This window comes from Rhinoderma darwinii, chromosome 13 (genome assembly GCF_050947455.1).
Source record: "Rhinoderma darwinii isolate aRhiDar2 chromosome 13, aRhiDar2.hap1, whole genome shotgun sequence".
NCBI classification, from domain to species: Eukaryota; Metazoa; Chordata; class Amphibia; order Anura; family Rhinodermatidae; genus Rhinoderma; species Rhinoderma darwinii.
This window is the reverse complement of record NC_134699.1, coordinates 26,254,711-26,282,330: the sequence shown is the minus strand read 5'-3', so window position 1 is coordinate 26,282,330 and position 27,620 is coordinate 26,254,711. Positions and strand designations below refer to the sequence as shown.

Genomic DNA, 27,620 nt, shown 5'->3' with positions numbered 1-27,620 from the left:
GGCTGCACATAGTGATATATCTATATCGCTAGTGCAGTGTAAATCAATGGAGAGGAGTGCATGATGCCGATTGGTCAGCGTCATGCACTCCTCTGTACAACGCCCACTTGGTCGAAAGTAAAAGTACACCCACTTGGGCATTAAGAAAGCTCATTAGCATAAACCAAAATCGCTCCTAACTTTGTGAAAAAAGATCGTTTTTTTTAAATAAAAAGCATTACTGTCACCTACATTACAGCGCCCATCTCCTTATGTAGGAGACAAGACACTCATAATGTGGTGACAGAGCCTCTTTAAGACGAATATTAGTTTAGATATCCTACAATAATTATAACAGCAGGGTATAGGCAAGTGATTCTTACCTACCACATAAATATTACACTTGTTATACGTCTTAGAGTTAGAAAAACGTTTTTATTGCAATAAGTGAAAAAGATTAAGTGCATTATACAACTTTATTTTATTTAACCAGTATATTGTACACACAAACACACAAGCTATTATGCAAGCCATTAAGTAAGTCTTTTAATGGCCAAGTACAATTTTCTCAAAAGCAGTAGATTCTCAAGATGTTCTGCGTTGAACGGCTTATGTCAAACTAAAATGGAGGAGAAAACAAGATCAATACATACACACACTATATATGCACTAAGGTCTAGTTGTTGCCTGCAATATTAAAACTACTTAAAAGGGGTATTTCCAGCATCATCTATGCACAGGATAGGTGATGATTGCCCGATCACTGGGGTCCCCCAGGCGAGAACGGATGTCCCGAACCCCATTCCTTATCCCTACTTAAGCCTCGTGCACACTTACATCACTGTTTTCACAGCCGCTTTTGACGGGTCCGTGAACCCGTTTTAGCGGCCGTGTGCACTCCCATTCACAGGCTGCCGCGGCGTCTGCAGCCGGTCACAGGCTGCCGCGGCGTCTGCAGCCGGTCACAGGCTGCCGCGGCGTCTGCAGCCGGTCACAGGCTGCCGCGGCGTCTGCAGCCGGTCACAGGCTGCCGCGGCGTCTGCAGCCGGTCACAGGCTGCCGCGGCGTCTGCAGCCGGTCACAGGCTGCCGCGTCACAAAAGAAGGTCGGACTGGAGGAAGAAGAGGGACTCGTCACCAAAACAACGACCGGGTACGTATGAACTGCTTTTTATTTTATTTTTTAATCAGCAGCCTCTTTTCTCTATCAGTGATTGATAGAGATAAGTGGCTGCCGATTAGTGTAATATTTTTTTAATGTTTTTCTGCCCGGCCAGCAGTTGCTAGGCAACGGCTCCGACACACACGGACGCCTTCTTTGTGCATTCAGTTTTTTTGACGGCCCCATTGACTTGCATGGGCCTCACGGTCACGGATTCTCGGACCAAAGTAGGACATGCTCTACTTTGGATCGGAACGGAGCAACGGACCGTCAAAAAAAACTGAAGTGTGCATGGCCCCATTGAAATAAATGGGTTCAGGGTGCTATCAGTGACAAAAACGGATAGCACCCTGAAGGAAAAAACTGAAGTGGGCATGGGGCCTTAACATGCATCCAAGCTTCTCCTCACTGCAGGGGATGCAGTGAGAAGTAGCAGGGGGGGGGGGGGGTTCAAGCCACTGTTCTTATTGATTCGTTGTGGTCCTAGCGATTAGAGATCATTCTGTGTTGTCATTCACAGCGAGATCACGCTGTGCTGTGAGTAAGTCCCACAGAAACTTTACCGAAGTGTCGGGAGTGTGAATAGACATCGCGTCCTGGCTGGAGGCGATGTCTATTCACTCTCAAGACACTTCGGTGAAGTTAATGTGGGAGTAAGTGACAGCACAACATGATCTCGCGATATCACGCTGTCTGTGCAGTGGAAGAAGCTGGGCTGGAACGATGAGAAGTGTATGACGCCAATTGGGCAGATTCATACACTTCTCTTCACAACGCCTAGTTGGCAAAAAGTTAAAAAAAACGCCCAGTTGTCTATTAAGAAACTAATTCGCATTAATCTAAAATTGTTCATAACGTGGTCAAATATAATTTTTCAAAATAAAACCCACTGGTCTCTACATTACAGCGCCGATCACATTCTGTAGGAGATACGGCACTTATAATCTGGTGACATGTATGTGGTACCAATGTTCTGCTAAAGAGTGGGGAGGGGGGGGGTCGTCGGATCAACACCGCACGAACACCGTGTTCTCCGTAGATGCTGCCACAGGGCCATATATGGACAGTGATGTCAGGGGCTTCCCAGAGATGGAGTCCAGGAGCAGAGCCGCTTCTAGCACTCTGCCTGGGACTCCGCTCTGGGGAAGACCCTGACAACACTATCAATATATGGACAGCGATGTCAGGGAATTCCACAAAGTCCCGGAGCAGAGCCTGAACTAGCGGCTCTGTGTCCCACGGGCCGCAGATGACAGACTCAGGGGCCGCGTGCTTGAGACCCCTGATGTAATACGATATTATTTAAAACGATTGACGTAATTAGAATAGAAGGGCTAGAGCGGTATCACTTGGCAATATTCGGAGAGCAGGAGCAAAGGGTTTACTTCCTGGCTCTGTGAATGGGGAGAAGAGTAAGTAAGATTCTGTCATCTCTCCCCCATACAGCCTTAACATATATTGCACCTCTGGAATCACTGTAATACATATCACCCCACATGAACAACAAGAATATATCCTTTCTAAATGTCACATATACGACTGTTTTTTTGTTTTATTTTTCCTACCAAAGGGGGTAAGACAGAAAATAGCTCATCTTATCACCCCTACATCTTAGGGCCTGTTCACATCAGCGTTGGCTTTCTGTTCCGGGGATCCGTCTGAGGTTTCCATCGGGTGAACCCCGCAACGGAAAGTGAAACTGAAACCACAGCTTCCGTTTCAGTCACCTTTGATATCAATGGTGACGGAAACATCGCTAATGGTTTCCGTTCGTCACCATTCCGGCAGGTTTCAGTTTTATTGACGGAATCAATAGCCGAGTCGACTGCGCTATTGATTCCGTTGGAAAAACGGAAACCTGCTGGAATGGTGACGAACGGAAACCATTACCGATGTTTCCGTCACCATTGATATCAATGGTGACTGAAACGGAAGCTGTGGTTTCAGTTTCACTTTCCGTTGCGGGGTTCACCCGACGGAAACCTCAGATGGAGCCCCGGAACGGAAAGTGAACGGTGATGTGAACAGGCCCTTATCAGGCCATTTTCAACTCTAACACAAATGTTTATTGACATCTCAATTGTGTCGATTTTTGGTCACTTCCGTTTTGAAGATGTGTGCATGTGCGCATGTGCATAGACATAGGTAGAAGTGGCATGTATGAACACTGCAAATCTAGAACTTTTCTTTTTAGGTGTTGTGCAACTAGGGCTCTGCTTAGCAGGGCCAGCTCCAGATTTATATGGGCCCTTGGGCGACACAGACTTAGTAGGCCCCTTTGCGGGGGAACTCACGGCAGGAGTAAAATGGCAGAAAACACCGCTTTGTGCCCCGTATAGATGTTAGGCCCCCAGCTTGTACCCCCATAAATTAAGTGCCCTCTATATAGTGCCACACAGCCATGCCTGTCCCTGTAGGTAGTGCCTTTGCAGTTCCTTCTAGCCCCAGCCAGAGCATTGCTGACGGTCTGGCTGCGGTTTCCTCTTCCAGAGAAGCCAGTGCGGTCACTTTCCATATAAGGACAGTGTTGTCAGGGGCAACCCCAGAGCCATAGACCGAGCCAGAGAACTACTAGCACTCCGCCTGGAGCCAGGGGTGTAGCTAAAGGCCCATGGGCCCTTGTGCAAAAATTCAGCTTGGGGCCCCCACCCCCTCCCCAACATACCCCTGAACACGCCTATGCCCAGCTGCCTTGCCTGATAGACCCCATGAACGCCCCCCACATATATGTACCGAATAGAAAAATAATAACATAATTAATTACTTACCTATCCCGGTTCCCACAAAGGGTGGAGGAGATCCTTTTCCTCCTCCACACAGACGTGAGCGACTCGGCGCAGACAGGCGCGAATAAGTCACTACATCGCACTGGCCTGCGCAGAGCCGCTCGGGTCACAGTGAATGCTGGAGCAAGGCTCCAGCATGAAACCCACAGATTCAGTTGGCAGCGGGACCAGTGCAGTCCGGGCTATGTGGCAACGATTGTTTCAGTGTGACAAACCATCAAAAAGATTATGGTTAGCTTTTGCTATATGAAAACTAGCCTAGCCGAGGTGAAAGAAAAAGTAACATACCTGTCAATAAGGGAGTCTCTCATGCTTGTGGCAATAGTGCTTGGCTGAGCATCACTGAGCTTGAACACACTTTCTATGACAGACAGTTCTGTACTTGTGGTGTCTAGGCCACAGAAAGCGCACCAATCATTGACAACCATTCCTGCTGCAATCACTTCACTACCGCGATTTACTGTACCAGCCTGTTAAAAGAAAAGTTAGGGTCAACACGTGATTACATGTACATGATCCATAGTAGTCCCACATGAATATTAACAGTTACAAATTAATCACGGGCCTTGCACATTGCTACCGTCAGGTGAGGCCTTATTTTTTCCTTGTAAAAGTAGTAAAACATACACGTGTGTGTGTATGTATATATATATATATATATATATATATATATATATATATATATAAAATAGCCATCACCATAATCACATCGACCCACAGAATAAAAGATAACATGTCATTTTAATTACAGTGAATGCTATAAAATCGATGCGCAGAAAAAACAAATGGAGAAATCTGTTTTTTTTTCTTTCTACCGTTTCCTAGTACATTATATGGTAAACAAAAAATTGCGCCATGAAAAACGACAAGTCGGCCCGCAAAAATCAGGCCCTCGTAGGACTGTGTCGATAGGGGGGGGGGGGAAATAAATAAAGTGATTGCTTTTGGAAGGTGGAGAAAAAAAATTTGTCTAAAAAATGGCTGCGGCAGGAAGGTGTCAATTTACAGTTCACTAATACAAAGTAGTATGTGTGATGCAATCCGGGTCCTCCCTTCTACTTGTACTGAAACATACAGACTTTCAGCGCAAAAGTTCCAATTGTATGTAAGCAAAAATTTTGGCAAGTCTGAACTTGACCTAAAACTTCGTACTCTGCAACACTGTAGAATAAAAAATTGGGATATTTGTAGTCACCATAAAATCTTTGTCTGATGTATTCATTGAGGTACAGAGCACCCTTGGTATAGGCCCTTGCCTCTAGGAGGTTGACACTAGGTAGGAAGAATTCTTGGCTCTGCCAATTCCAGGCCGTACTCTACCCACAGACAGAGGCTAAATCCATTTCTACAAAAAGCAGTAGGAGAAGGCAAAAAACAATATGTCCACTATCCCGGAGAGAAAAACAACCAATATAGGTCCAAAGTCTGGAATAAACCAAAAAGAGGGTGAGATCTGTGTTCCCCCAATGAATACAGCGAGTACAAAATTCCAATTTCACCTCCTAGGGACAAGAGGCTAAAACAGACTTAGCCAGGGTCTGTGGGAAGGCTATGGTCAGACTTCATCCTACCTAATGTCAGCCTGCTAGGGGCAAGGGCCCATACTCATGGTGCTGGGTCACCCAATGATATGAATAAGAAATCTTCATTTACCAATAAGACAAGTACACATTAGAAAAGCAAACCAGAAGACAACTAAAAAACAAGGATTTTTTTTTTAACATTTTGCTGTTTTACCACTAAAGGGACTTGGAGTAATGAGGACAACTCATCCTGGTCTTCTATGGATGTTTTGGGATGCACCAAACCCCCTTGATTACTAAATGCACAATAACTGCCGACAAGAACTTGTTCAGCAACAGTCTGCCGGAAAACTTCGACTTTCAGAACATCGGCTAGAATTTCCTCTGTCTCCTGCAACACAAAAAAAAATAATAGTCAAACATTTAGAGCATCTATAAAATAATGCGCAGAATAAAGTTCTGAGGATTTATTTACACGGACACCATGGCATAAATTTTTACGGGTATAACGCATTGAGATGTACTTACCTCTACATCCCCTGCAGATGCCACTGAATACTCCCGGCCCCCCCACCAGTCTTTACTTGCTGCGGCGCAGCACTGACATATCGTCTAGCCCCCTCCCCAGACTACTATGGCATTTGTAGTCAACATGCAGTGAATGTCAGTCACTGGAAAACCCTGCCATGTGTTATTACAGTCAGTGACGTACGCTGCTAAGCATCTGTTCACACAAACTTCTTGCTCAACATTATCATCCATTACTTGGAACACACCACGTATGCACTGTGGACATTCCGCAATGGATCTCATTGCGGAAGTTCTGCAGCGTAATACAGTAGTAGCAGTGGATGAGATTGAAACAGACCTCATCCACACAGCGGAAAAAATTTGCATAGAAACCTTTCATAAATTGACCTAAGGTGCGTTTCTTAATCCACAGCATGTCAATTTATGCCGTGGAATCGCTGCTCTTCTGTTGCAGCGTTTCCCCCATTTAATTCAGTGGGGAGATAAAACCTGCAATAAAAAGCCATGTGTCTAGAAAAAAACAAACTTTTTTTGATGTAAAAATAAAAAAAAACAAAAACAACCCTCTGTTCTGAGCATAGCCCGGCCTGCTGGGATGACGTTACATCCCATGTGACTGCCGCAGCGGTCACATGGACTACATAGTTATCACAGGAGGCCGGGCTATGCTCAGAACAGAGGGACGCGTCGCCATAACAAAACACCTGGGTGGGGAAATATAAACGTTTTTCCTGCATTTCTGCAGTGAACATTCCACCCGAAAAACTGCACCACAATTTGGAAGGGTTTTTCAGGTGGAATTCCCTTCTGTTTCCAGGACTGATCCATTTACGCAGCGTATCCTCCCTTTGTGTTCCTACCCTTTTAACGTTAAATTTATGGCGTCATTCATTTTACATGGATTGTTCTTATACCAATCACGTGCGATCACTAAACTTCAGTTACATCAAAAAGAACGATTTTGGAAGCAGAGAAAAGGTAAGCGGACGTTCCGGTATTTTTACCAATGAAGTTAAGAAACGGATCAAAATGGAAGCTGTCCATTATCTTTGACCAGAGCCATACAGAAACCGGGAAAGATGTAGGTAACAAACTGAAGAACAAAGATACATTTCTACCACGTGAAGTAATTCTATCACATATAAACTTGCAAGCGGTCTAACCCGAAATGTCACCAAATTAACAGAATGCAACACGTTCAGGGACAAAAAAAAAAAAATCTGGTGTTTGCATAAACAGGCATCAAGCTTAACAAAACGTGCTCTAATCTGTTTTTATGAAGAGGTGAGCAGAAGTCTAGACAGAGGGGCCGCTGTGGATTTAGTGTTTTTGGACTTTGCAAAGGCATTTGACACTGTCCCTCATGGACGTCTAATGGGTAAATTAAGGACTATAGGTTTAGAAAATATAGTTTGTAATTGGATTGAGAATTGGCTCAAGGACCGTATCCAGAGGGTTGTGGTCAATGATTCCTGCTCTGAATGGTCCCCGGTAATAAGTGGTGTACCCCAGGGTTCAGTGCTGGGACCACTATTATTCAACTTATTTATTAATGATATAGAAGATGGGATTAATAGCACTATTTCTATTTTTGCAGATGACACCAAGCTATGTAATATAGTTCAGTCTATGGAAGATGTTCATGAATTGCAGGCAGATTTAAACAAACTGAGTGTTTGGGCGTCCACTTGGCAGATGAAGTTTAATGTAGATAAATGTAAAGTTATGCATCTGGGTACCAACAACCTGCAGGCATCATATGTCCTAGGGGGCGCTACACTGGCGGATTCACTTGTTGAGAAGGATCTAGGTGTACTTGTAAATCATAAACTCAATAACAGCATGCAATGTCAATCAGCTGCTTCAAAGGCCAGCAGGATATTGTCGTGTATTAAAAGAGGCATGGACTCGCGGGACAGGGATGTAATATTACCACTTTACAAAGCATTAGTGAGGCCTCATCTAGAATATGCAGTTCAGTTCTGGGCTCCAGTTCATAGAAAGGATGCCCAGGAGTTGGAAAAAATACAAAGAAGAGCAACGAAGCGAATTAGGGGCATGGAGAATCTAAGTTATGAGGAAATATTGAAAGAATTAAACCTATTTAGCCTTGAAAAAAGACAACTAAGGGGGGACATGATTAACTTATATAAATATATTAATGGCACATACAAAAAATATGGTGAAATCCTGTTCCTTGTAAAACCCCCTCAAAAAACAAGGGGGCACTCCCTCCGTCTGGAGAAAAAAAGGTTCAACCTGCAGAGGCGACAAGCCTTCTTTACAGTGAGAACTGTGAATCTATGGAATAGTCACCGCAGGAGCCGTCACAGCAGGGACAGTAGATGGCTTTAAAAAAGGGTTAGATAATTTCCTAGAACAAAAAAAATATTCGCTCCTATGTGTAGAAATTTTTCCTTCTCTTTTCCCGTCCCTTGGTTGAACTTGATGGACATGTGTCTTTTTTCAGCCGTACTAACTATGTATGACATTTAACCCCTTTTTTTTTGCAAAGAAAATTAAAAATAAAGCCATACCCGGTCAAGATCTGGGTGTACAAGGGCCACATAGTCATTGCAAGCCATCACATTTCCTAGGGCTGAGAGACGCTCCTCTACCCTCTGGATTCGTACAGAGTCAGGCAAACTGTTTCTGATGTGCTGAAGCTCCTGGTCCGTTGTGTTGTTTGGAACTAAAAGGCCATTTCGGTTTCCTAAAACAAAAACGTTACAATACAACATTAAAAAAAAAAAAGGGTCTACAGATCCAGCACAATTGTTTTAACATCCCATTTGTTGTTGCAACTAATAAGAAAAGCAAAGCCAAACATGGTGCGCACGTGAAGGCGTTTACTTTTTTTGCCTTGCCTGTCCCTGCCCATTTTTTACTTTGTTAAAGGGAACCTGTCACCAGCATTTCACTTATTGAACTTTAAATATCCCTCACTAGCCGCTGCTATAAAAAGTTCATTAGCGTTATCCCTTCTCCCAAACTCCTCCTCCGACTGTAAAGAACAGCCTGCAAACATTTTGCGCCTTTTATCGTAATAATCCGGTGTCCCTTTGTACGCGAACCCCAGAAGAGGACATCAATGCACAAGTGCAGGATTTTGTGTGCTGGGGGAAGGAGAGGAGCTGTCAATCAAAAGTAAGGAGGCGGGGTCAACTTGGAAAGACTTGAGGAATGAAGATATGACTCTTATGCTCATTAGCGTACGGTGTGGGAACGCTAAAAAACTGAATACTAAAGCTACAGAGTCGACTAAAAAGACAATTATAGGTTATATAGAAATGATTTTTCACCCACTACCACCAGGTATCGCTGGTTTAATAGGTAAAATGCTGGTGACAGGTTCCCTTTAACTCTGCAGTCAGATGTTCAGTGGTAAGAGACTTTCCAACGGCTTGTTTTCACTCCTTTTTTTATTTTCACAAAGTGCGCTTTTCCGGCATTTGCTGCATTTTACAAAACATGGCGATACCAGTAGAAAAAAAAACCAAAAAAACATGCATTTTTTTTAATACAGTTTTAGAAATAAAATATAGCACAATTGCCACACAGATAAGCCACCTTTTTACAGACTTTCCATATTCAAGGTGAGATCTCTGAACCGCATACTCATTAGGGTTAAATGGGTTTTCCAGTCACAAGAAATTGAAGGCCTATCAGGATTAATGACACATACAGAGGTGGAATACGGCACATACATCCCCATAGAGAACGCGAACGGGAGCCGTTCCATTCTCTGCAGCGTACGCCGTCTGTGTGGGAACAGCGCATGCGCCGCTCCCAGACAGACCAAAATGAAGCTCGTTAGCAGAGCGAAATCCGGCGCCATTTTCATGTGGACCGGAAGCCGCGGCCGGACATAAGATAACGACTTCCGGCCGCGGCTTCTGGCCATATGTTCAAGGAAGCGAAGGCGCAAGGCATAGGAGCGGAGGCGGCAGGAGCAGGTAAGTTATGTTTGTGTATTATGTTCGTGTTTTACTGTCTGCTGAGCCCTGTATCTAATCCTCCTACACTGTGCAGAAAACGCTCAGAAAACGGCGGCACACAGTGTAGGAGGTTTGAAGATTCAAACCCCTCCTTCTCCTGGCACTAGCCAGAATAAGGGAGGGGGATTGTGTGAGGACGCTAGAGCGAGTGTGTCTACCCCAAATTTGCAGCATAAAGCAATGAGGTTGCTTTACCACATTGACCATGCTGCAATTTTGGGAACTGCTCCCTCTGGGTGACCAGCACATGGAAATGTTATAAATTAGGATCTAATTTATAATATTTCCTGACTTGTGAAAAAAATTAAAACAATGTGTAATCACTTAAATAATAATTGTGTAACTAAAAAAAAATAAAAAAAAAATAAAAATTCTAGCGACACATTCCCTTTAATGGCAGGAATCGGAGCTAGCTAGTAACATACAGCGTACACCCACTGCTGAAGGCGCCGGCTCAGCTTCTGAGCCGGAAGTAGAGCTGGCGCCATCTTGCTGATGGTAGCGGAAGCCTTATAGGCCCTGCCGGCGAGTGGGACATAGGAGGCTTCAGTTGCTGGCAGACCGGGAGATAAGTATTAGGCCTCCGGTTGCCATTGCAGCCACCGGCAACCCAGCAATCATGTTGCTGGGGTGCCGGTGGCTAAAAATTTCCCACATGCTGCGATCTCTATTGAATGCAGCATCTGAGAGGTTAATCGGCCGGATCGCATGCTAGCTCCGGCTCTAGCCGTTACCTTAGGGTGCCAAGCTGTAACATACCCTAAGTTCACGTATTTACGTGAGTTGGATACCCTGATCAGCAATGCATTCAAGAGTAAAATTATTGACAGAAATTTACATGATTTTTTACAGGTGAAATTCCCTGTGACCCCTGTTCTTTATCTACAGCCTAAAATTTACAAGGATTCCATTCGGCCCCCTGGACGCCCTATTGTCTCAGGGAGTGATTCCCTATTTGTCCCAGCGGCAACATTTTTGGATAAAATTCTTAGGCAGTTTGCCATTGGTGCGGACTCCCAAGTCAGGGACACCTCGGACTTCCTGGTCAGGATTCAGGATCTTGTGATCCCTGACCGATCGGTTCTGGTTACCCTTGATGTGGGTAGTCTGTATACCTCAATTACCCATCAGGAGGGTATTGATGCCTCGCTTTTCTATCTAGAGAGGTCTGGCTTCTCTGAGGATAAAATTGGGTTTATTCGATCATTATTGGAATTTATTCTTGAGAAAAATTATTTTTTGGTAGGAGATACATTTTATCTAAAGAAGAGAGGAACGGCAATGGGGTCCAATATGGCCCCTACATATGCCAATATTTTTATGCTGCGGATTGAGGAGGGCCTTGTCTATGTGTCCCACCACTTCAGTCAAGTACTTCGGTGGTGGAGATACATAGACGATGTCTTCCTCATCTGGACCGGTTCAATGAGTCAACTACAGGAGTTTGTCACATTTCTTAACGATTTGAATTCCACAATTATATTTACCATGTCCTTCTCTACAAGTTCCATTGAATTTTTGGATACTCAAATTTCTATTGTTAATAGATTGGTTTCTGATCTGTTTTCCAAAAAAAGACAGAAACAATCTTTTACACTTTACTAGCGGTCATCCAAGTATGCTGTTGAAGTCATTGCCTTATAGTCAGCTGATTAGAGTTAAAAGGGTGGTGAGCCAGGAGGATAAAGTGTCCTCAAGACTCAACCAAATGTGCAAAAAAATTCTCAGATCGGGGGTATCCAGATTATGTGTTCGATTTCAATAGACGGAAGGTGGATTTGTTGGATAGACAGGACCTTCTCAGTGGTCAGACTGTTGGAAACAAGAATGTTCGGTTACCATTTATCTCCACTTTCTCCTCACTAAGCCCACAGATCAGTGGGATTTTGAGGAAGGATTGGAAGATGTTAGAGAGAGCCTTTCCGAAGGTTACTGAATTCCAGGAGAGGCCCATGATGGCATATAGGAGGGGTAAAACAATCAAAAATAGTGTGGTTAAGGCTGATATTGGGTCGCATCGGAAAAATCAGATGTTTCTGGCCCCCCCCCCCCCCCCGAAACATGGGTGTTTCCCAAGTCTTGGTTGTAACATCTGTGACATGATGATCAAGGGTGGCACTTTTAATCACCCACAAACTGGCCAGTCAATAAACATCAAAGGCTTTTTTTACGTGCCAATCATCCTATGTGATTTATCTGTTGAGTTGCCCATGTGGTCTTCACTATGTTGGTGAGACCACTACAGAGGTATGTCTCAGGATGAGAAATCACAAATCAAAACATCAACACTAAGAGACAAGATCTACCAGTGTCAAGACATTTTGTTGAGAAGAAACATAGTTTATCCCAGTTGAGATTCAGAGTCATTGATTCTGTACCTCAGCTGAGACGTGGCGGTGATAGGGGTTTGATACTTAAAAGAAAAGAGCTTGAGTGGATCTTTAGATTGGAAACCATGTCTCCCAAGGGGCTGAACATAGAATATCCTTGTGGCCCACATATTTGAGATAGTGACAGTTCACTTGTTCTCTCCCGTGGATCTATAGAGATATGATAGGTTGACGTTCTCGAAGGTATAATTTGTGTCTGTAATGTATAGTTCAACTGAGGTCTTATTTCGACCTTTTTTGAATATACATTTTTTATATATTTGTTTTTAAATTCACATATACTGTATATTAATGCATTTTTTTTCTTTTTCTTCCACTTTTTAGACACATGACTGCATGTTAAGCAATTCTGAGAGACATTGGAAAGCGGCAGAGGTCTTTCTTATTTTTAAAAAAAAAACGCTAACGTCACACTTGGAATGTATATTAGCAGAGCTTAAATGAGATAGCTAATTCAATTATAATCTAAAAGAATTGTTCACTTGGACCGTATAGTTCTAATGCTGTTGATGTCTGTATTTCCTCCCTGGTATTTTCAATGAATGTTTATGTGTGTCTCTATTTAAATATGGGCTTAGCATTGATATTGACTCATGTTGCCTTATTTTGGCGGATGTGTTTTTCTCTGCCAGGATATTTATTGGGAATATCTGATATCCTTGATTGGAGTGTAAATGTTCCCTCTAATATAATATCCGTAGTTGTCCCATTGGTGACTATAGTCACATCATATTGAGACACCACGACACATAGATTTATTTTTCTACCATTAGGGGGCCTCATAGTACACTAACAGCATGGTATTTGTATTTTTTTGATCTAGCCTTCCAATTTGTATAGGCGGTCCAAAATCTATCTAATCCCTGGTGGATGGACAATTGAGTCCAATATACTGTGTGGACTATGGTCTATTTTTGATATGATGCCATTCTCAGAAATTTACATGTTCTACATAGCTAAATCCCGGCTGACGCATGAGCGGTGGAACGCAAGCTCCGTCGTGGCGCGTGCGCAGTGGTGACCTGCTGTCTGATGCGTTCCACCGGACTCAATATCCGGTGCGGGCGCCATCTTGGGACATGCGCAGTAGACACACGTGTGTGTCGGGCGCATTTTTCCATCTCTCCACATATTGAACGATTTACAGTGAGTACATTGGTGCTTAATTATAATCAGCTTCTGCCTGCTTCAAATTATCCTAAATTGCCTTTATCTACAGTGTTTTTTACAATTATCACTACACTTTATATGCATATTGTATTGTTTATATATATATATATATATTTCACAGTGGAGAAACTATGTGCACTTTATGAATGTTTTTTTTTGTAATACCAGTATATATTTTTCCATATGTTCTGATGGATTTATACATATAATTGTTTTATTGTCGATTGATGTATGCTCCTCCTATAAATACTTGACACTTTATTCAGTTTATTATGGCTTGAGAAAGGTTCCTGTTGAACCGAAACGTTGCTGTGTTGAGGTGAATAAATCCACTTTTTGCTTTCATCTATCTTGAAGTCCTGGTGCCGTTACTGCGCTATATATATATATATATATATATATATATATATATATATATATATATATATATATATATATATATATCTCTATCTATCTATCTAAAGTGGTAATCCCCAACCTGTGGCTCTCCAGATGTGCAACTCTCAGATGCCAGGAGTTGTCTTGTAACAGCTGGGGAGCTACAGGTTGGAAATCACGGCTCTAAAGAGGACGGCCTAAGGATTGCAAAACTGAGGTCAACCCATTCTAATACAATAGCATATGGTATTTTGTGGCAGCGTGAACAAGAGAGCAGCATAGAGGGATCATTTTAAAACTAAAGACTCCCTTTCTGATATGCACACACATACATATATACACAGCTGTAGGTTATGTCAAAGTAACAATCAGTACGCACCTACACACATTCTTCCAATAATTCTGCATCCAGCTATTGACGCATGCACAACTGGGATGGTCTCAGAAAGTTCTCCTTCAAATACACTGCAAGAGAAATATTCAGAATTAAAGGTCTTGTTTCATGGTGTTGAACATTTGTACAGGGTGTAGGAATTAATTTTTTTTACTTGAGCACATGATGCAGCAGTCACTGAAGCCATTAAGACTGGGTGAAACGGAGAACACTTTTCTTAACTTACATAAAAGAGTTCAATCAATGAAGACAAAAACTCAATCAACGAAGACTTAATACCTAATAAACTGTACACTTGGGATATAGACATATGCTCAGGATTTAACATCGTGTTCCTATTTAGACTGTGAAGATGTAAGATGAGATCAAACACCTACCCAAGATAAGGTGCGCTATATAGGATACATAACAGTCCAATGGGCAGAGAAGCTCACGTATACACAATTCCCAGCAACTACATTTTACTGGACAGAAAAATGAGACCCTCGCTGCTGCATCAAACCCCTTGAAGGTTTTTACACACCAGTATTTTGGTCGGTATTTGTCAGAGAACACTAGGAGTGAGTCCATAACAGGGAAAAAGGCACACACCTTCCCATTATACTTTCTCTGCAGGTTCCACTTCTGGTTTTGGCTTCCAAATACTGACATGTGAAAGTGGCCTCAGGCGCCACACACACGACGGTAGTTTTCATCCGTAATTATGTATGAAATTGCGGACCCATTAATCTCTATAGGCCACGGACACAATTCCGTATATTTACAGGTGTGTCCGTGCCGTCCATAGAAGTCGGATGTGTATCCGCACCTGCCGGATCCGTATTGAGGCCTTAGAGGGTAACATTTTGGCCATCTGCTGCTGCCACTAGGGGACGCTAATTAAACACGGACTATATATCTATTGCTTACATTGACAAAAGTCTGCAGTGTGCATGCACCCGAATACAGTATTTCAATAATAACGTAGTACTTTTGTCCCCAGAGAATCTTATTGATGGCTCCTAACTTTGTCAGGTTGGCTCTTAAATCTGAGTGGGATTGGTCTAGGTGCGGCCCATGCCCCTTCTCTGCAGCACTCAGAAACTAGTTGCATGGAACATGCCATCTGACAAGCACTTTATAGAAACTGGTTATTAAAGTGGTGACTGATCAAAGGCAAAGCCTTCCTGTTTGGAGTCCCCACGGTGGACTTTGTAGAGAGAAGCCACAGCCAGCGAGGCATTACCCAGGCTTGTAGTATTACATGGCGGACAATCCATCTGCTTTATTAAAAAGGTATTAACACAAATTAGCCAAAAAAATAGCACCATGCTCCTACACATGCGGCGCACATTGTTCCTTTTATTAGCTAGATTAATAAAGGGTTGTGCTCAACAACTCAATACCTACAGGACGGTATTAATGTCTAGCTATTTACTATATATAAAAAGGGAACCGGTCAACAGTTTTGACCCCTCAAAACTGCTGACAGTGCTATAAAGAGGAGGAGGAGCACAGTCTAGTCCTACCCGGGGTGATGGTCATGCAGGGCACATGACGGAGAAACTCAGGATTTAATGTCCCCGGGCACTGAAATCACAAGTGACACGGAGGCAGCTCATTCACACCACTAAACGCTCGACAGCCCCTCTCCACTGAGCAATAACGCTAGCGCCAAAACAGGACACCGCTAGAGCTGCCACTTAGAGGGGAGGGGCTGGGGAGCGTTTAGTGCGTAGATCCCAGAGAACTGATCATGAAGGGGCTGCCTCCATGTCACTTGCTATCACAACGCCGAGGACATTAAAGGGTGGATTTCTCAGTCATGTAACCGGTGTGACCATCCCCCCAGGTCTGACTACACTGCTCTCCCCGTCCTCTATATAGCGTGGTCAAAACCACTGACAGATTCACTTTAACCCCTTCCCTCTTTGGCCACTTTTGACCTTCCTGAAAGAGCCTCATTTTTCAAATCTGACATATTTCACTTTGTGGTATTTTCACGAAGTACAGTAAAAAATTGTGTAGTACCGTGTTAGCCAGAGACAATATGAAAATGTTAAATACTTGTGTGTCAAAAAAGACACAAGTATAATAGGTATGATACCTTTATTGGCTAACCATAAAAGTTCTATATGCGGCTTTCAGAGCTTTTTTCTAAGTCATTCATTTGTAAACTGCCTGAAAAAGGGGCCTCTGCGCTCTGAAAGCCGCATATAGAACTTTTATGGTTAGCCAATAAAGGTATCATACTTATTATACTTTTGTCTTTTTTGACACAAGTATTTAACATTTCACTTTATGTGGTAATAACTTCGGAATGCTTTTACCCATCCAAGAGATTCTGAGATTGTTTTCTCGTGACACATTGGACTTTAAGTTACTGGCAAAATTTGCTCGGTATGTTCAGTATTTAATTGTGAAAAACACCACAATTTAGCGAAAAATTTCAAAAATTAGCATTCTACTCAATTTAACCCCTTCCCGTCGTAAACAACTTTCAGATTTTCATTTTCGTTTTTTCCTCCCCACATTCCAGAAGCCATAACGTCTTTATTTTTCAGTCGATAAAGTACTATGAGAGCTTGATTTTTGCAGGACGAGTTGTAGTTTTTCGTAGCACCATTTATTTTGCCGTATAATGTACTAGGACACGGGAAATAAATTATTTATGGGGTATAAAATGAAAAAAAACAGCAATTCCGCCATGTTTTTTTGCGCATTGTTTTTACGGAATTCACTGTGCAATTAATAGAACATGTTAACTTTATTCTGTGGGTCAATACGACTACGGCGATACCAAATATATATTAGTTTTTTCTATATTTTACTACTTTTACATGTAAAAACCTAAGTGTAAAAAATAAACATTTATTCTGCGTCGCCAAATTCCGAGAGCCATAACTTTTCTTTTTCCGTCAATTAAGTGGTATGAGGGCTTATTTGCGGCATAAGCTACAGTTTTTAATACCACCATTTTGGTGTACATGCGACGGTTTAATCACTTTTTATTTCATTTTTTGTGGGAGATGAGGTGACCAATTAGGTTTATTTATTTATTTTTTAATATGCTCTAGGGGGAAAATGGGAAAAGCGGGGTTTTTTGAGCTTTTAATTTTTATTTTTTTTACACCAAAAAAAACAAACTTTAATTTAACTCATTTTTACTTTTTTTTTTTTTATTAGCCCCCCTAGGGGACTTCAACCAGCGATCGTTAGATCACTTGTACGATATACTGCAATACTAATGTATTGCAGTACATCGTGATTCTGACAGGCAACTATTAAGCCCTGCCAGAGGCAAGGCTTAATAGGTGTACAAAGATGGCGGACCTAGGGGCGTTCATTAAGCCCCCAGGCAGCCATAGCAACCATTTCCGTGGCAAATATGTCAAGCCCAGCTTATGCCACTGGAGACACACCCTAAAAAATTTTAAAAGGGTTCTCCCGGGTATGGCGATGCCATATATGTGGAAGTAAACTGCTGTTTGGGCACGCTGTAGGGTTCAGAGCGGCAGGAGCACCATTTGGCATTTGGAGAGCGGATTTTGCTTGGTAGTAGATTTGTTTGAGTATTGCTGGCGTTTCCATTAATAATGTGGGGGTACATGGAAGCTGGGCAGAGTATATCCGGGACATAGTCAGGTGGTATAATGATTGGGTAAAAAAAAAAACAATAAAATAATCCATAGATGTGTGTTACGCTGTGAAGCAATCCTTTCTGCACAGGCCGGTGTCGCACTGATAAATGGCGTTCTTTCTTATGCCCCTTTTGTCCACACTCCGCACCTTTGCAGTTTGGGAAATTTTGCTAGGAAGTGTTGTCCTGGTATAATACGGGCATCGTCGCTTCCAGCGGATATGTTTGGGCCCTCCCCTTCCTGGTTCCCTAATTTTTTTTTTTTTTAATCAGTTCAATTTTATTCAACAAACTTCACATTTTTACAGGTCATTGTACTTTCTTATACAGTATATAAGCAAATTTCCACAGACCCAATTATTTATATCCAACCAAACATTCCCTTCCCCCCCAACTCCCCCTTGTATCCCCCCAGCCGGTCTTCTCGATACCACTTTTCCAATCCTATCTCCTTCTCTTCCCCTTTTCCATTCCCCATCTTACACCTGCTCTCCGTATGTACCCCACCGCCAGTAGCCCTATACCTGAACGTGTGACCGTAGTGTCATTAGCTCCACAGAAGCATACCCAGATTGATCAATCCACCTAGCCCATTGTTTTTCAAACTTGACCTTGGACCCCCTCTTGGAGTATATCCTATATTCCATCAGAACCTGTGAGTTAAGTGCCCCTATGATTTCTTGTTTTGAGGGTGGCTCCGCATCCAGCCAGTGCTTTGCTATTCCTTTCCTAACTTGATATAGTATTTTAGCGATTGCCAACCCTGACATCCTATCCCCCTCCAAATCTCCAACATACCCTAGCAGCATTACCACAGGATCCCATGGAATCTGTACCTCAAACACTCTCCCCACTAGCTCCAATATTTCCGTCCACAGAATCCCCAACCTCCCGCATGTCCAGAACATATGGAGGATGTCTGCTTTTTCCTCCGGGCACCTAGGGCACTTGGCATCTGCTCTTAATCCCATTTGTTTCAGCACCCACGGGGTCCTATACACCCTATGTATCAGAAACAACTGCAATCTTCGTTGTGCTACATTAATGGACAAAGTACATGTTGCTGCCAATACCGCCTCCCAGTGGTCTGTCGGAATAGGACCCACATCCCTCTCCCATATAGCTCTCACTGGTGCCATAGGATCCCCCAGATGTTCCACCAATAACCTGCGATAAACTAATGAAATTAATCCTTTTGACGTTACTGCTTTTGCAATATGTTCCAACACCCCCGCGGCATGTATTGTCATGTCTACACTGGCCGCTTGTGTCTGCACAGCGTGCCGAATCTGCAGGTACTGATAGAACATGCGGGAGTCCAGCTGAAACCCCTCCCTTATTTGCTGAAAGGATTTGAGTATGCCTCCCTCGTACAACTGACTCAATCGTATTATGCCTTGCTGCTCCCACCCCTGCATCCCTTCCAATTTACCCAATTCCCCCAGATAAGCATTCCTCCAGAGTGGTGTATATTTAGTGCACTCTCCTATCCCCAGCAATTGCTTGCACTGCCACCACACCTTGTGTATGAGAAGCAGAGTGGGTCTGGTACTCGCCATCCGTTCATAGCTGTGCGCTTCCAGTCCTACCAACGGGTTCTCCCCCCCCCCCCCCTAGATATGATAGGATGCGCGCACTGGACCCCCATGTCTCTTCCTGCTCCCACCCCCAGAAATGCTGACATTGGGCAGCTAAATAATACACCCAAGCATTGGGCACAGCCAGGCCCCCCTCCTCTTTAGGCAGTTGTAATTTCTCCAGTCTAATCCTAGGTACCCCCTTCTTCCATACTAGGTCCCTAAAAAGGTTGTGCAACCTCCTGAACCAATATTTGGGGATCCATACCGGGGAGTTATGTAGGACATACAGCACCTGGGGCATAAGGATCATTTTAATCAGATTCATCCTACCCAGAGCCGATAGCGGTAACTTATTCCACGCCTCTACTTTGGCTTTTATCGTTGTTAACAGTGGCATTACATTAAGGGACATATAATCCTGTGCTTTCGCCGTCACCCTAACCCCCAAATACTTAAACTCCGTGACCACCGGTATCTCCACCTCCTCCTCCCCAGTCTGGATAACCCCCGGGTCCATAAGCATTAGAGCCGATTTTGACCAATTAATGAGCAATCCCGAATATTTGCCAAAACGCTTAATTAGGGCCATCACTAACGGTAATGTGCGCTCGGTATCCGCCATGAATAGCAGCATATCGTCTGCGTATAATGCAATTCGTTCCTCCACCCCCCCATATCTCAACCCCTGAATATGGTCATGTTGTCTCACTGCGCACGCCAAGGGTTCCACCGCCAACAACAATGGAGATAATGGACATCCCTGACGCGTTCCCCGCTCCAGCGCGAACCGATCCGATAGCACCCCATTCACCCTTATCTTTGCTGTCGGGGCTACGTATAACAACTTTACCCATTTTATGTAATTAGGGCCAAATCCCATTTTCTCCAGAACTGACCACAAATATTTCCATTCCACGCAATCGAATGCTTTAGCCGCGTCTAAGGACAGAATGGCTCTCCCCCCATGATTATCCGGCAGAACTTGTAAATTCAAGAACAGTCGTCTCAGATTCACCGCCGTCGATTTGGATGGCATAAAGCCGGCCTGATCTCCATGTACCACCCCAGCCACTACCTTAGCTAGTCGAAGCGCCAATACTTTTGCTATGATTTTAATATCCGCCGTCAGAGAAACTGGTCTATAGGAGCCCGGGAGCTGGGGATCTTTCCCCTCTTTAGGCAGAACTACTATAGTTGCTTCGTACATTGTTTCCGGAAGCCGCCCCCTATCAAAACTATCCAAAAGAGTGGCCAATAACTGCGGTGCGAGCTCCTCCCCATATTCCTTAAAAACTTCCACCGGAAGACCATCCGGCCCCGGCGCCTTTTCACTGGCTAGTATCCCTATGGCTGCCTGTAGCTCTTCCAGAGATATGGGCTCCTCCAATGTCCCTTTCTCCTCCCCTCCCAACCTGGGAAGGTCTATCTCCCCTATATACTCTTCCAACTGCTGAGGCGTGTGCTCTGCCCTAGAGGCATACAAATCTGAGTAAAACTGCTGAAAAACTTTCAAAATCTGTCCTGTATCCGTCTCCAACTTCCCCCCCTCCCCCTTAATAGTGTGTATGTAATTATTCTCCCTCTGAGCCTGCGCCATCCTTGCCAGCAGCCGTCCAGTGGTTTCCCCCTCCTCATAATATTGGCGTTTTAAAAACATCCTTTTGTTATCTGCCCTCTCCAACTGATGCTGTTTTAACAACCGCTGCGCCTCCACCCAATGCTTCAGTGTGTCTGGTGTGTTATCTGCTATATGTAGCCTGTCTGTTACCCTTTCCAACAGCGCTTCCCCTAATTGTCTAGACCTTGTTTTTACTGCCGAAATGTGCTGGATGAACACCCCTCTCAGCCACGCCTTCATCGCATCCCACAGTATCTCTTGCGGTACCGTTCCCGAGTTGAATTGAAAGTATTCCTTTATGAGGTCTAAAATTTGTTTATGGTCTATCAACTTCAGCCAAAAGGCATTGAGTTTCCAGCACCCTTGCCCCCGCCCTGTCCTCCCCTCCGTCTCTATCTTCATTAACAAAGGAGAATGATCCGATAACGCTCTTTGCAAGTATTCTATCTGGGCTATAAAGGGTACCGCTGCCGGTGAGCACAAGATTAGGTCTATCCTGGATAAAGACTGATACGTGGAAGACACACAAGAATACTGAAAGCTATTTGGATGTTTATCCCTCCATATGTCCCGCCAACCCATTTCAGCAACAAGATGGCCAAACGCTGTTAAACCTCCCCCTGTCATGCCGAATTTATCCATATTAGTATTCAATACCGCGTTAAAATCCCCCATCACTAGTAACGGCACCTCCGGGAATCTAGCCAGTTCCTCCACCACTTTCTTGATACATCCGCTAGAAAATGGAGGGGGGACATACAACACCACCAACACACAATTCCAATGATACATCGTACAGTGTACCCCCACATACCGCCCCTCCCCATCCTGGAAGGAGTCGTGACATATAAATGGCACCGCCCTATGTATGAGAAGACTCACCCCCCTTGAATATGTAGTATGGTAAGAATGAAAACTATGGCCTACCCAGGCCCTATGCATCATGGAGACTGAATCCCTAGTCATATGTGTCTCCTGTAGTCCTATCACCCTCGACTCCTGCTTCCTAATAAAATCAAATACCGCCTGCCGTTTTCTGGCTTCCCGCAAGCCCCGTACATTCCAGGACAAACAATTAAGTGATCCCATCATCCCTCAACATATCCCAACACATCCTATCTTGTTCTCGTAATTTTACATATCCGACCGGCTGGGTCCTCTTTCCCTCCCTCCCCTCCCCCCCTGTAACCTCCCCCGTAAACCTACCCCTTTCCAAGGGTTGGGGCGACAGAACGTATCTGCTATTACCCATAACAAGCGTCGGCAGGTCAACTCCGCCCACCGTACATTCAACAATACCATAACTCGTTATTCCCGTTTCCCGCGTAACTGACCATCCCTCCCGCTGCTTTTTTCTTGCAAATAAACAACCATCCCTTCAACATATCGGTACCCCTCAATGTCCATAATCACATTCCTCCTCTTCCGGTCTTCCGCGTTCACCGCAACCATGCCCTCCAACTCCAAGTCCAAACATGACCAGGAACCCTCAATGCCATAACTTGCAATTTTCTACGACACCTGGTTCAGTCCCGCATCCCCAGCCTCCTTTTGTCAGCCGGTCTGTTCCGGATCAACGCCGTCCCTCTGCCTCCGCCGGTCTCAGCTGACTTTCATGGCTATCCAACCATCTAACCGCTTCTCTCGGTGTCTCGAAAAAGGAAGTTGTGCCCAACGCCACCACTCTCAGGCGGGCAGGATACATCATTGAATATTGCACTTGTAACGCCCTTAGGCGTCTCTTTATATCCATAAACTGTGATCTTTTCCGCTGTACTTCCATAGAGAAATCCGGGAAGAAGGACACTTTCACCCCATTAAAGGAGATGTCTTGACGTTCTCTAGCTTTCCTCAGGATCTTGTCTCTATCTTTGTAATGTAAAATCTTTATCAGCACCGGTCTCGGCGGCCTTCCCGGAGGGCCGGGTCTGGTCGGCACCCTGTGCGCTCTCTCCACCGCAAATAAAGGGGTCAATTCCTCTCTGCCAAATGTGTCTATCAGCCACTTTTCAAAGAAATCATCCGGATTCGCTCCCTCCACTCTTTCTGGAACCCCCACTAGGCGAACGTTATTCCGTCTCAGCCGATTTTCCATGTCGTCTGTCTTAGCCAACAATGTCGCCACTGCCTGCGAGTGTGCTTGTACATCCTGCTTTATGTGAGGAATCGCATCCTCCATTTCTGAGACTCTCCCCTCCACGGCAGTGGTGCGTTCCGCTACTTTTTGCAGATCGTTCCTGAGCAGCAAAATGTCCTCCTTCAATCCACCCATCTGGCTTGCTAAGGTATTAAGGACCATAGAATTTTGCTTCACCGCTGCCAAAATGTCCTTTAAGGAGGGTTCCTCTTTCCTTGCTCCACTTTTTCCTCCAGCACCTGGCTGATCCTGCATGGCGCCGCTCATCTCCTCCTCCTCCTCACTTCTCATGTCCCCCGCCAAAGGAGAGTACCTGGATCCATAAGATGAGCCTCCAGCTGCCTGTTCTCCAGCCGACTTTCGCTGCTGTGCAGCCGCCCCCCCCTGCTCTCGGCGTGCGGGCGAACCTCTCCAGCTTCTCCACTACTTCCTGCCGGAGGCCTCTATTGCGGCCCTCCTTCTCCTCGGCGCCATCTTGAGCGCGGGACCCGGGACTCGCTGGCGGCGACTTCTGCTTCTTTGAGCGCGTCATTATGGACGGGAACTCGTGCTCCTCCACCTCTAGACTCTGGTAGGACCCTGGGGAAGCTGTTTTCCCCGAATTTTACGGGATATATGGACCTTATAGGATGAATACAGCAGGAGCTCCGGTCACACACGTCCTCTCACATTCACCGCTAGGCCACGCCCCCCGGTTCCCTAATTTTAGGGCCTTGATAAATCACCTCTTGAAACAGAAGAAATGTTCCCCTCGGGCCTGCGCAACGGCATATTTTTTATTTCCTGACTTATTGGAGCATTAACGAGTTTTATATTTTCATAGACGTAGCGGTATGAGGGCTGTTTTTTGCGGGACGAGCTGTAGTTATTATTGGTACCATTTTGGGGTACATGCAACTTTTTGATCACCTTTTATCCTATTTTTTGGGAGGCCAGGTAATCAAAAAAACGCAATTCTGGCATCGTTTTTTTTAGGTTTATTTATACAGCGTTCACCAAGCGTTATAAATGACATGTTAACTTTATTCTGCGGGTCAGTCGGATTCCGGCGATACCTAATTTATAGAACTTTTTTATGTTTTACAACTTTTTGCACAATAAAATTACTTTTGTAAAAAGAATGTATTTTTTCTGTCGCCAAATTGTGAGAACCATAACTTTTTTAATTTTTTGTCGACGGAGCTGTGTGACGGCTTGTTTTTTGCGGGACGAGCTATAGTTTTTATAGGTACCATTTTTGGATACGTGCTACTTTTTGATCACTTTTTATTCCAATATTTGTAGATCAAAGTGACCAAAAAACAGAAACCCTGGTAAAGTTTTTTACTTTTATTGTTTTCAAACTTTTATTTTTTTTTTACACTTTTCTATACTTTTTTTACACATTTTGTCATGTCCCACTAGGGGACTTGACGGTCCAACTGTCAGATTAATTTTTTCTAATACACTGCACTACCTAAGTAGTGCAATGTATTCGATCTGTCAGTTATTCACTGACAGCAAGCCGATTAGGCTTCGCCTCCCGGCAGGGCCTAATCGGCTTCCGTAATGGCAGAGCAGGAGGCCATTGTGTCTCCTCTTGCCATAGCAGCAGTCGCCAGTCCTGATTGCCTGTCAGGGCTGGCGATCTGCTAGTAACCGCTACGATGCAGCAATGGCTTTCCATTGCTGCATCGAAGGGGTTAATGGCAGGAATCGGAGCTAGCTCCGGTTCCTGCAGTTACAGGTTGATGTCAGCTGTAACATACGCCGCTGATGACGCCGGATCAGCTCCTGAGCCATCTTGCCGACGGCTACGGAAGCTGATCTTGACCTGCTTCCGTGCTAGGCAGACCGGGAGGCCAGTATTAGGCCTCTGGTTGCCATTGCAGCCACCGGAACCCCGGCAATTTCATTGCTGGGGTTCCGATGAGCTGCAAACACCTTAAATGTAGCGATCACGTTTGAACGCTGCATTGAAGGGATTAACGGCGGGGGATCGAAGCTAATTTCGGTACACACCGTTACAGCCGGATGTCAGCTGTAAGATACAGCTGAGATCCGGCGATGATGGCACCGACTCAGCTTCTTAGCCGGTGCCAAACATTTGGTGGAAGTATACGACATTTTGTAGGAAGCACTGGCTTTCCATGTCGTATACTTACGGCAAATGTCGGGAAGGGGTTAAAAATCAACTCATTGATGACGCAACCGTGCGCCTAAATAAAGGGACGCCGATTCCTCCCAGACTTGCTTGGCTTTGTTTTAGAATATTCCGTCTAGTAGCTATATTTAGCTACGTTTCATCATCATCACTTGCAGATTTCCTTTACTAGGTATATACAGTCCTGCCAGACTGCTGCACATCATCATCATCATCACTATTAGCGAATGTCACGTGACCACTGGATGTGATGTCACTTAGGAGGACATGTCACCTGGCTGCAAATATATATATATATACACAAAATGTCCCAGCACACCCCATTGCTGTGTTTAGAAGACACGATTACTAAAAATGGTAATATAATTAACAAGTCATTAACACGTGACATCTGCAGGTTCGCATGAATCCCCTCCATACAGTATGCGCTGTGATGCGTCACTCACCTGTAAAAGTTCTCCGAGCCTCCAATGGCCACTAAGCAATACGTGTTAGTCAGCTTCGCGAAGCAGCCGATCTCATTGTTGTTCTCAAAGGAGGCGCGGACTGCCATGGCTGCTCAACAGGGATTATTTTCACTAAAAACACACAGAAGACACAGTGACCAGATATACGGCCTTCTTACTAGCCACAGGCCTTCCCGACACAGCTACAGTCGCCCCGCGCTTACCTCGCTCCGCAAGAGATCACTCCGCCAACTTTCCGCCTTCTACCAAACACGTGGCTGCACGATGGTTGCACTGCCGGGTTACGCAGGGTTGTCAGGTAGTGTCACGATCGTAACCAATAGAAAGCAGCCTTGAGAATGAGGCGTGAGGTTGATGACGCCATTTTTACTGTGGCTATTTCCGGTATTTCTAGCCTTTATCTGCCAGCACTTTATGTATGTGTTGTTTTATGGCAATAAATGTGAATAGTATTAAACACCGGCAGCAAAATCCTAACTCACAGCTGAATCTATTGGTTGCCACCTTTACAACCAAAAAACACCAGCCAGATAAAATGAGATTTAGATTATCTAATATCCATGGGGTCTACTGTAGTGAAAGGTTTATTACCTTAGCCGAGTACAGCGCCCCTATCAGTGCGCATGCTCGACCACCACATACAGGGATTCACGTTCTCATGATTGGTGCTGGGGGTCCCTGAAGTCGAACCCCTTCTAATCAGGCACTCCTGTGGATAGGTGATAAGTTTCAATCTTGGGCAATCCCTTTAATGCCAGCATCTCTAATTGTCTAGAGCAGGGATTGGGTTAATACAAGAAGAAAATTGAATACCAGCATCAGCCTCCTGGTATTAATTACCGGGCAGTAACCAGCAGTTGGTAGCCGTAGCCATGTTTAATTATGAAAAAATTGGGATGGGAAGGCTTCCCTGATTACATTTGAGGGGATCCAATCCTGTATTTGGCTTTAAATATTTGACTACCAGAGTCGTATTATGGCCATCTGGATGCATCCTAAGGCTTCATGCCCATAGTAAGGACCACATTATGGAGCCATAATACTGTCCCTTAGCGAGTGCTGTATATCGCAGGGTATTCCTTCCCTCATACAGCACTAAAAACATTGCTTCTGGGGAAAAGTACAATCTGATATTGGCAATTTGATGAGCATGGGGAGATTTTTTTTTTTAATGCAGAATAATAAATGAGAGGGGCACAATATGAACCAATGGAGGTACGCGAGCCCACAAGGCTGGTATATAGATTGTGCCCTGGGGCTTCCACCAACTTGGGGACATAGGGGCCTCCACCACCCACCCTCCCTGATGGCTGTTTAGTAATCTATTGAGCCTAGAAGAGGTGGCCCTGCATGTGTGTGGCTGTCTCTTTTGAAGGAGTCACCGGCTCAGCTGTCCTTATAACGTCAGTGGAGATAACCACGCACAGGCACGTCCACTGATTTCTAAGGCTGGATTCACACGAGCACATTACGTCCGTAATGGAGGGAACATATTTCGGCTGCACATCCCGGACCGAACACAGTGTAGGGAGTTGGGCTCCTAGCATCATAGTTATGTACGACGCTAGGAGTCCCTGCCTCGCTGCAGGACAACTGTCCCGTACTGTAATCATGTTTTCAGTACGGGACAGTAGTTCCACGGAGAGGCAGGGACTCCTAACGTCATACATAACTATGATGCTAGGAGCCCAGCTCCCTGCAGTGTGTTCGGTCCGGGACTTGCGGCCGAAATACGTTCTGTCCATT

General features: G+C 44.5%; 1 protein-coding gene across 1 annotated transcript; it reads right to left on the bottom strand.

The window, feature by feature from the left end:
- Nucleotides 1-394: 394 nt before the first annotated feature.
- EIF6 (eukaryotic translation initiation factor 6) lies at nt 395-26,185 on the bottom strand. The gene is made up of 7 exons (XM_075846797.1): nt 26,078-26,185; nt 25,854-25,985; nt 14,296-14,381; nt 8,518-8,693; nt 5,664-5,840; nt 4,215-4,396; nt 395-598 (listed from the first exon to the last, which is right to left on the bottom strand). Exons 2-7 carry the CDS (start codon nt 25,958-25,960, stop codon nt 589-591), a joined length of 738 nt encoding a protein of 245 aa, XP_075702912.1. The 5' UTR covers nt 25,961-25,985; nt 26,078-26,185; the 3' UTR covers nt 395-588.
- Between the last annotated feature and the right edge of the window lie 1,435 nt (nt 26,186-27,620).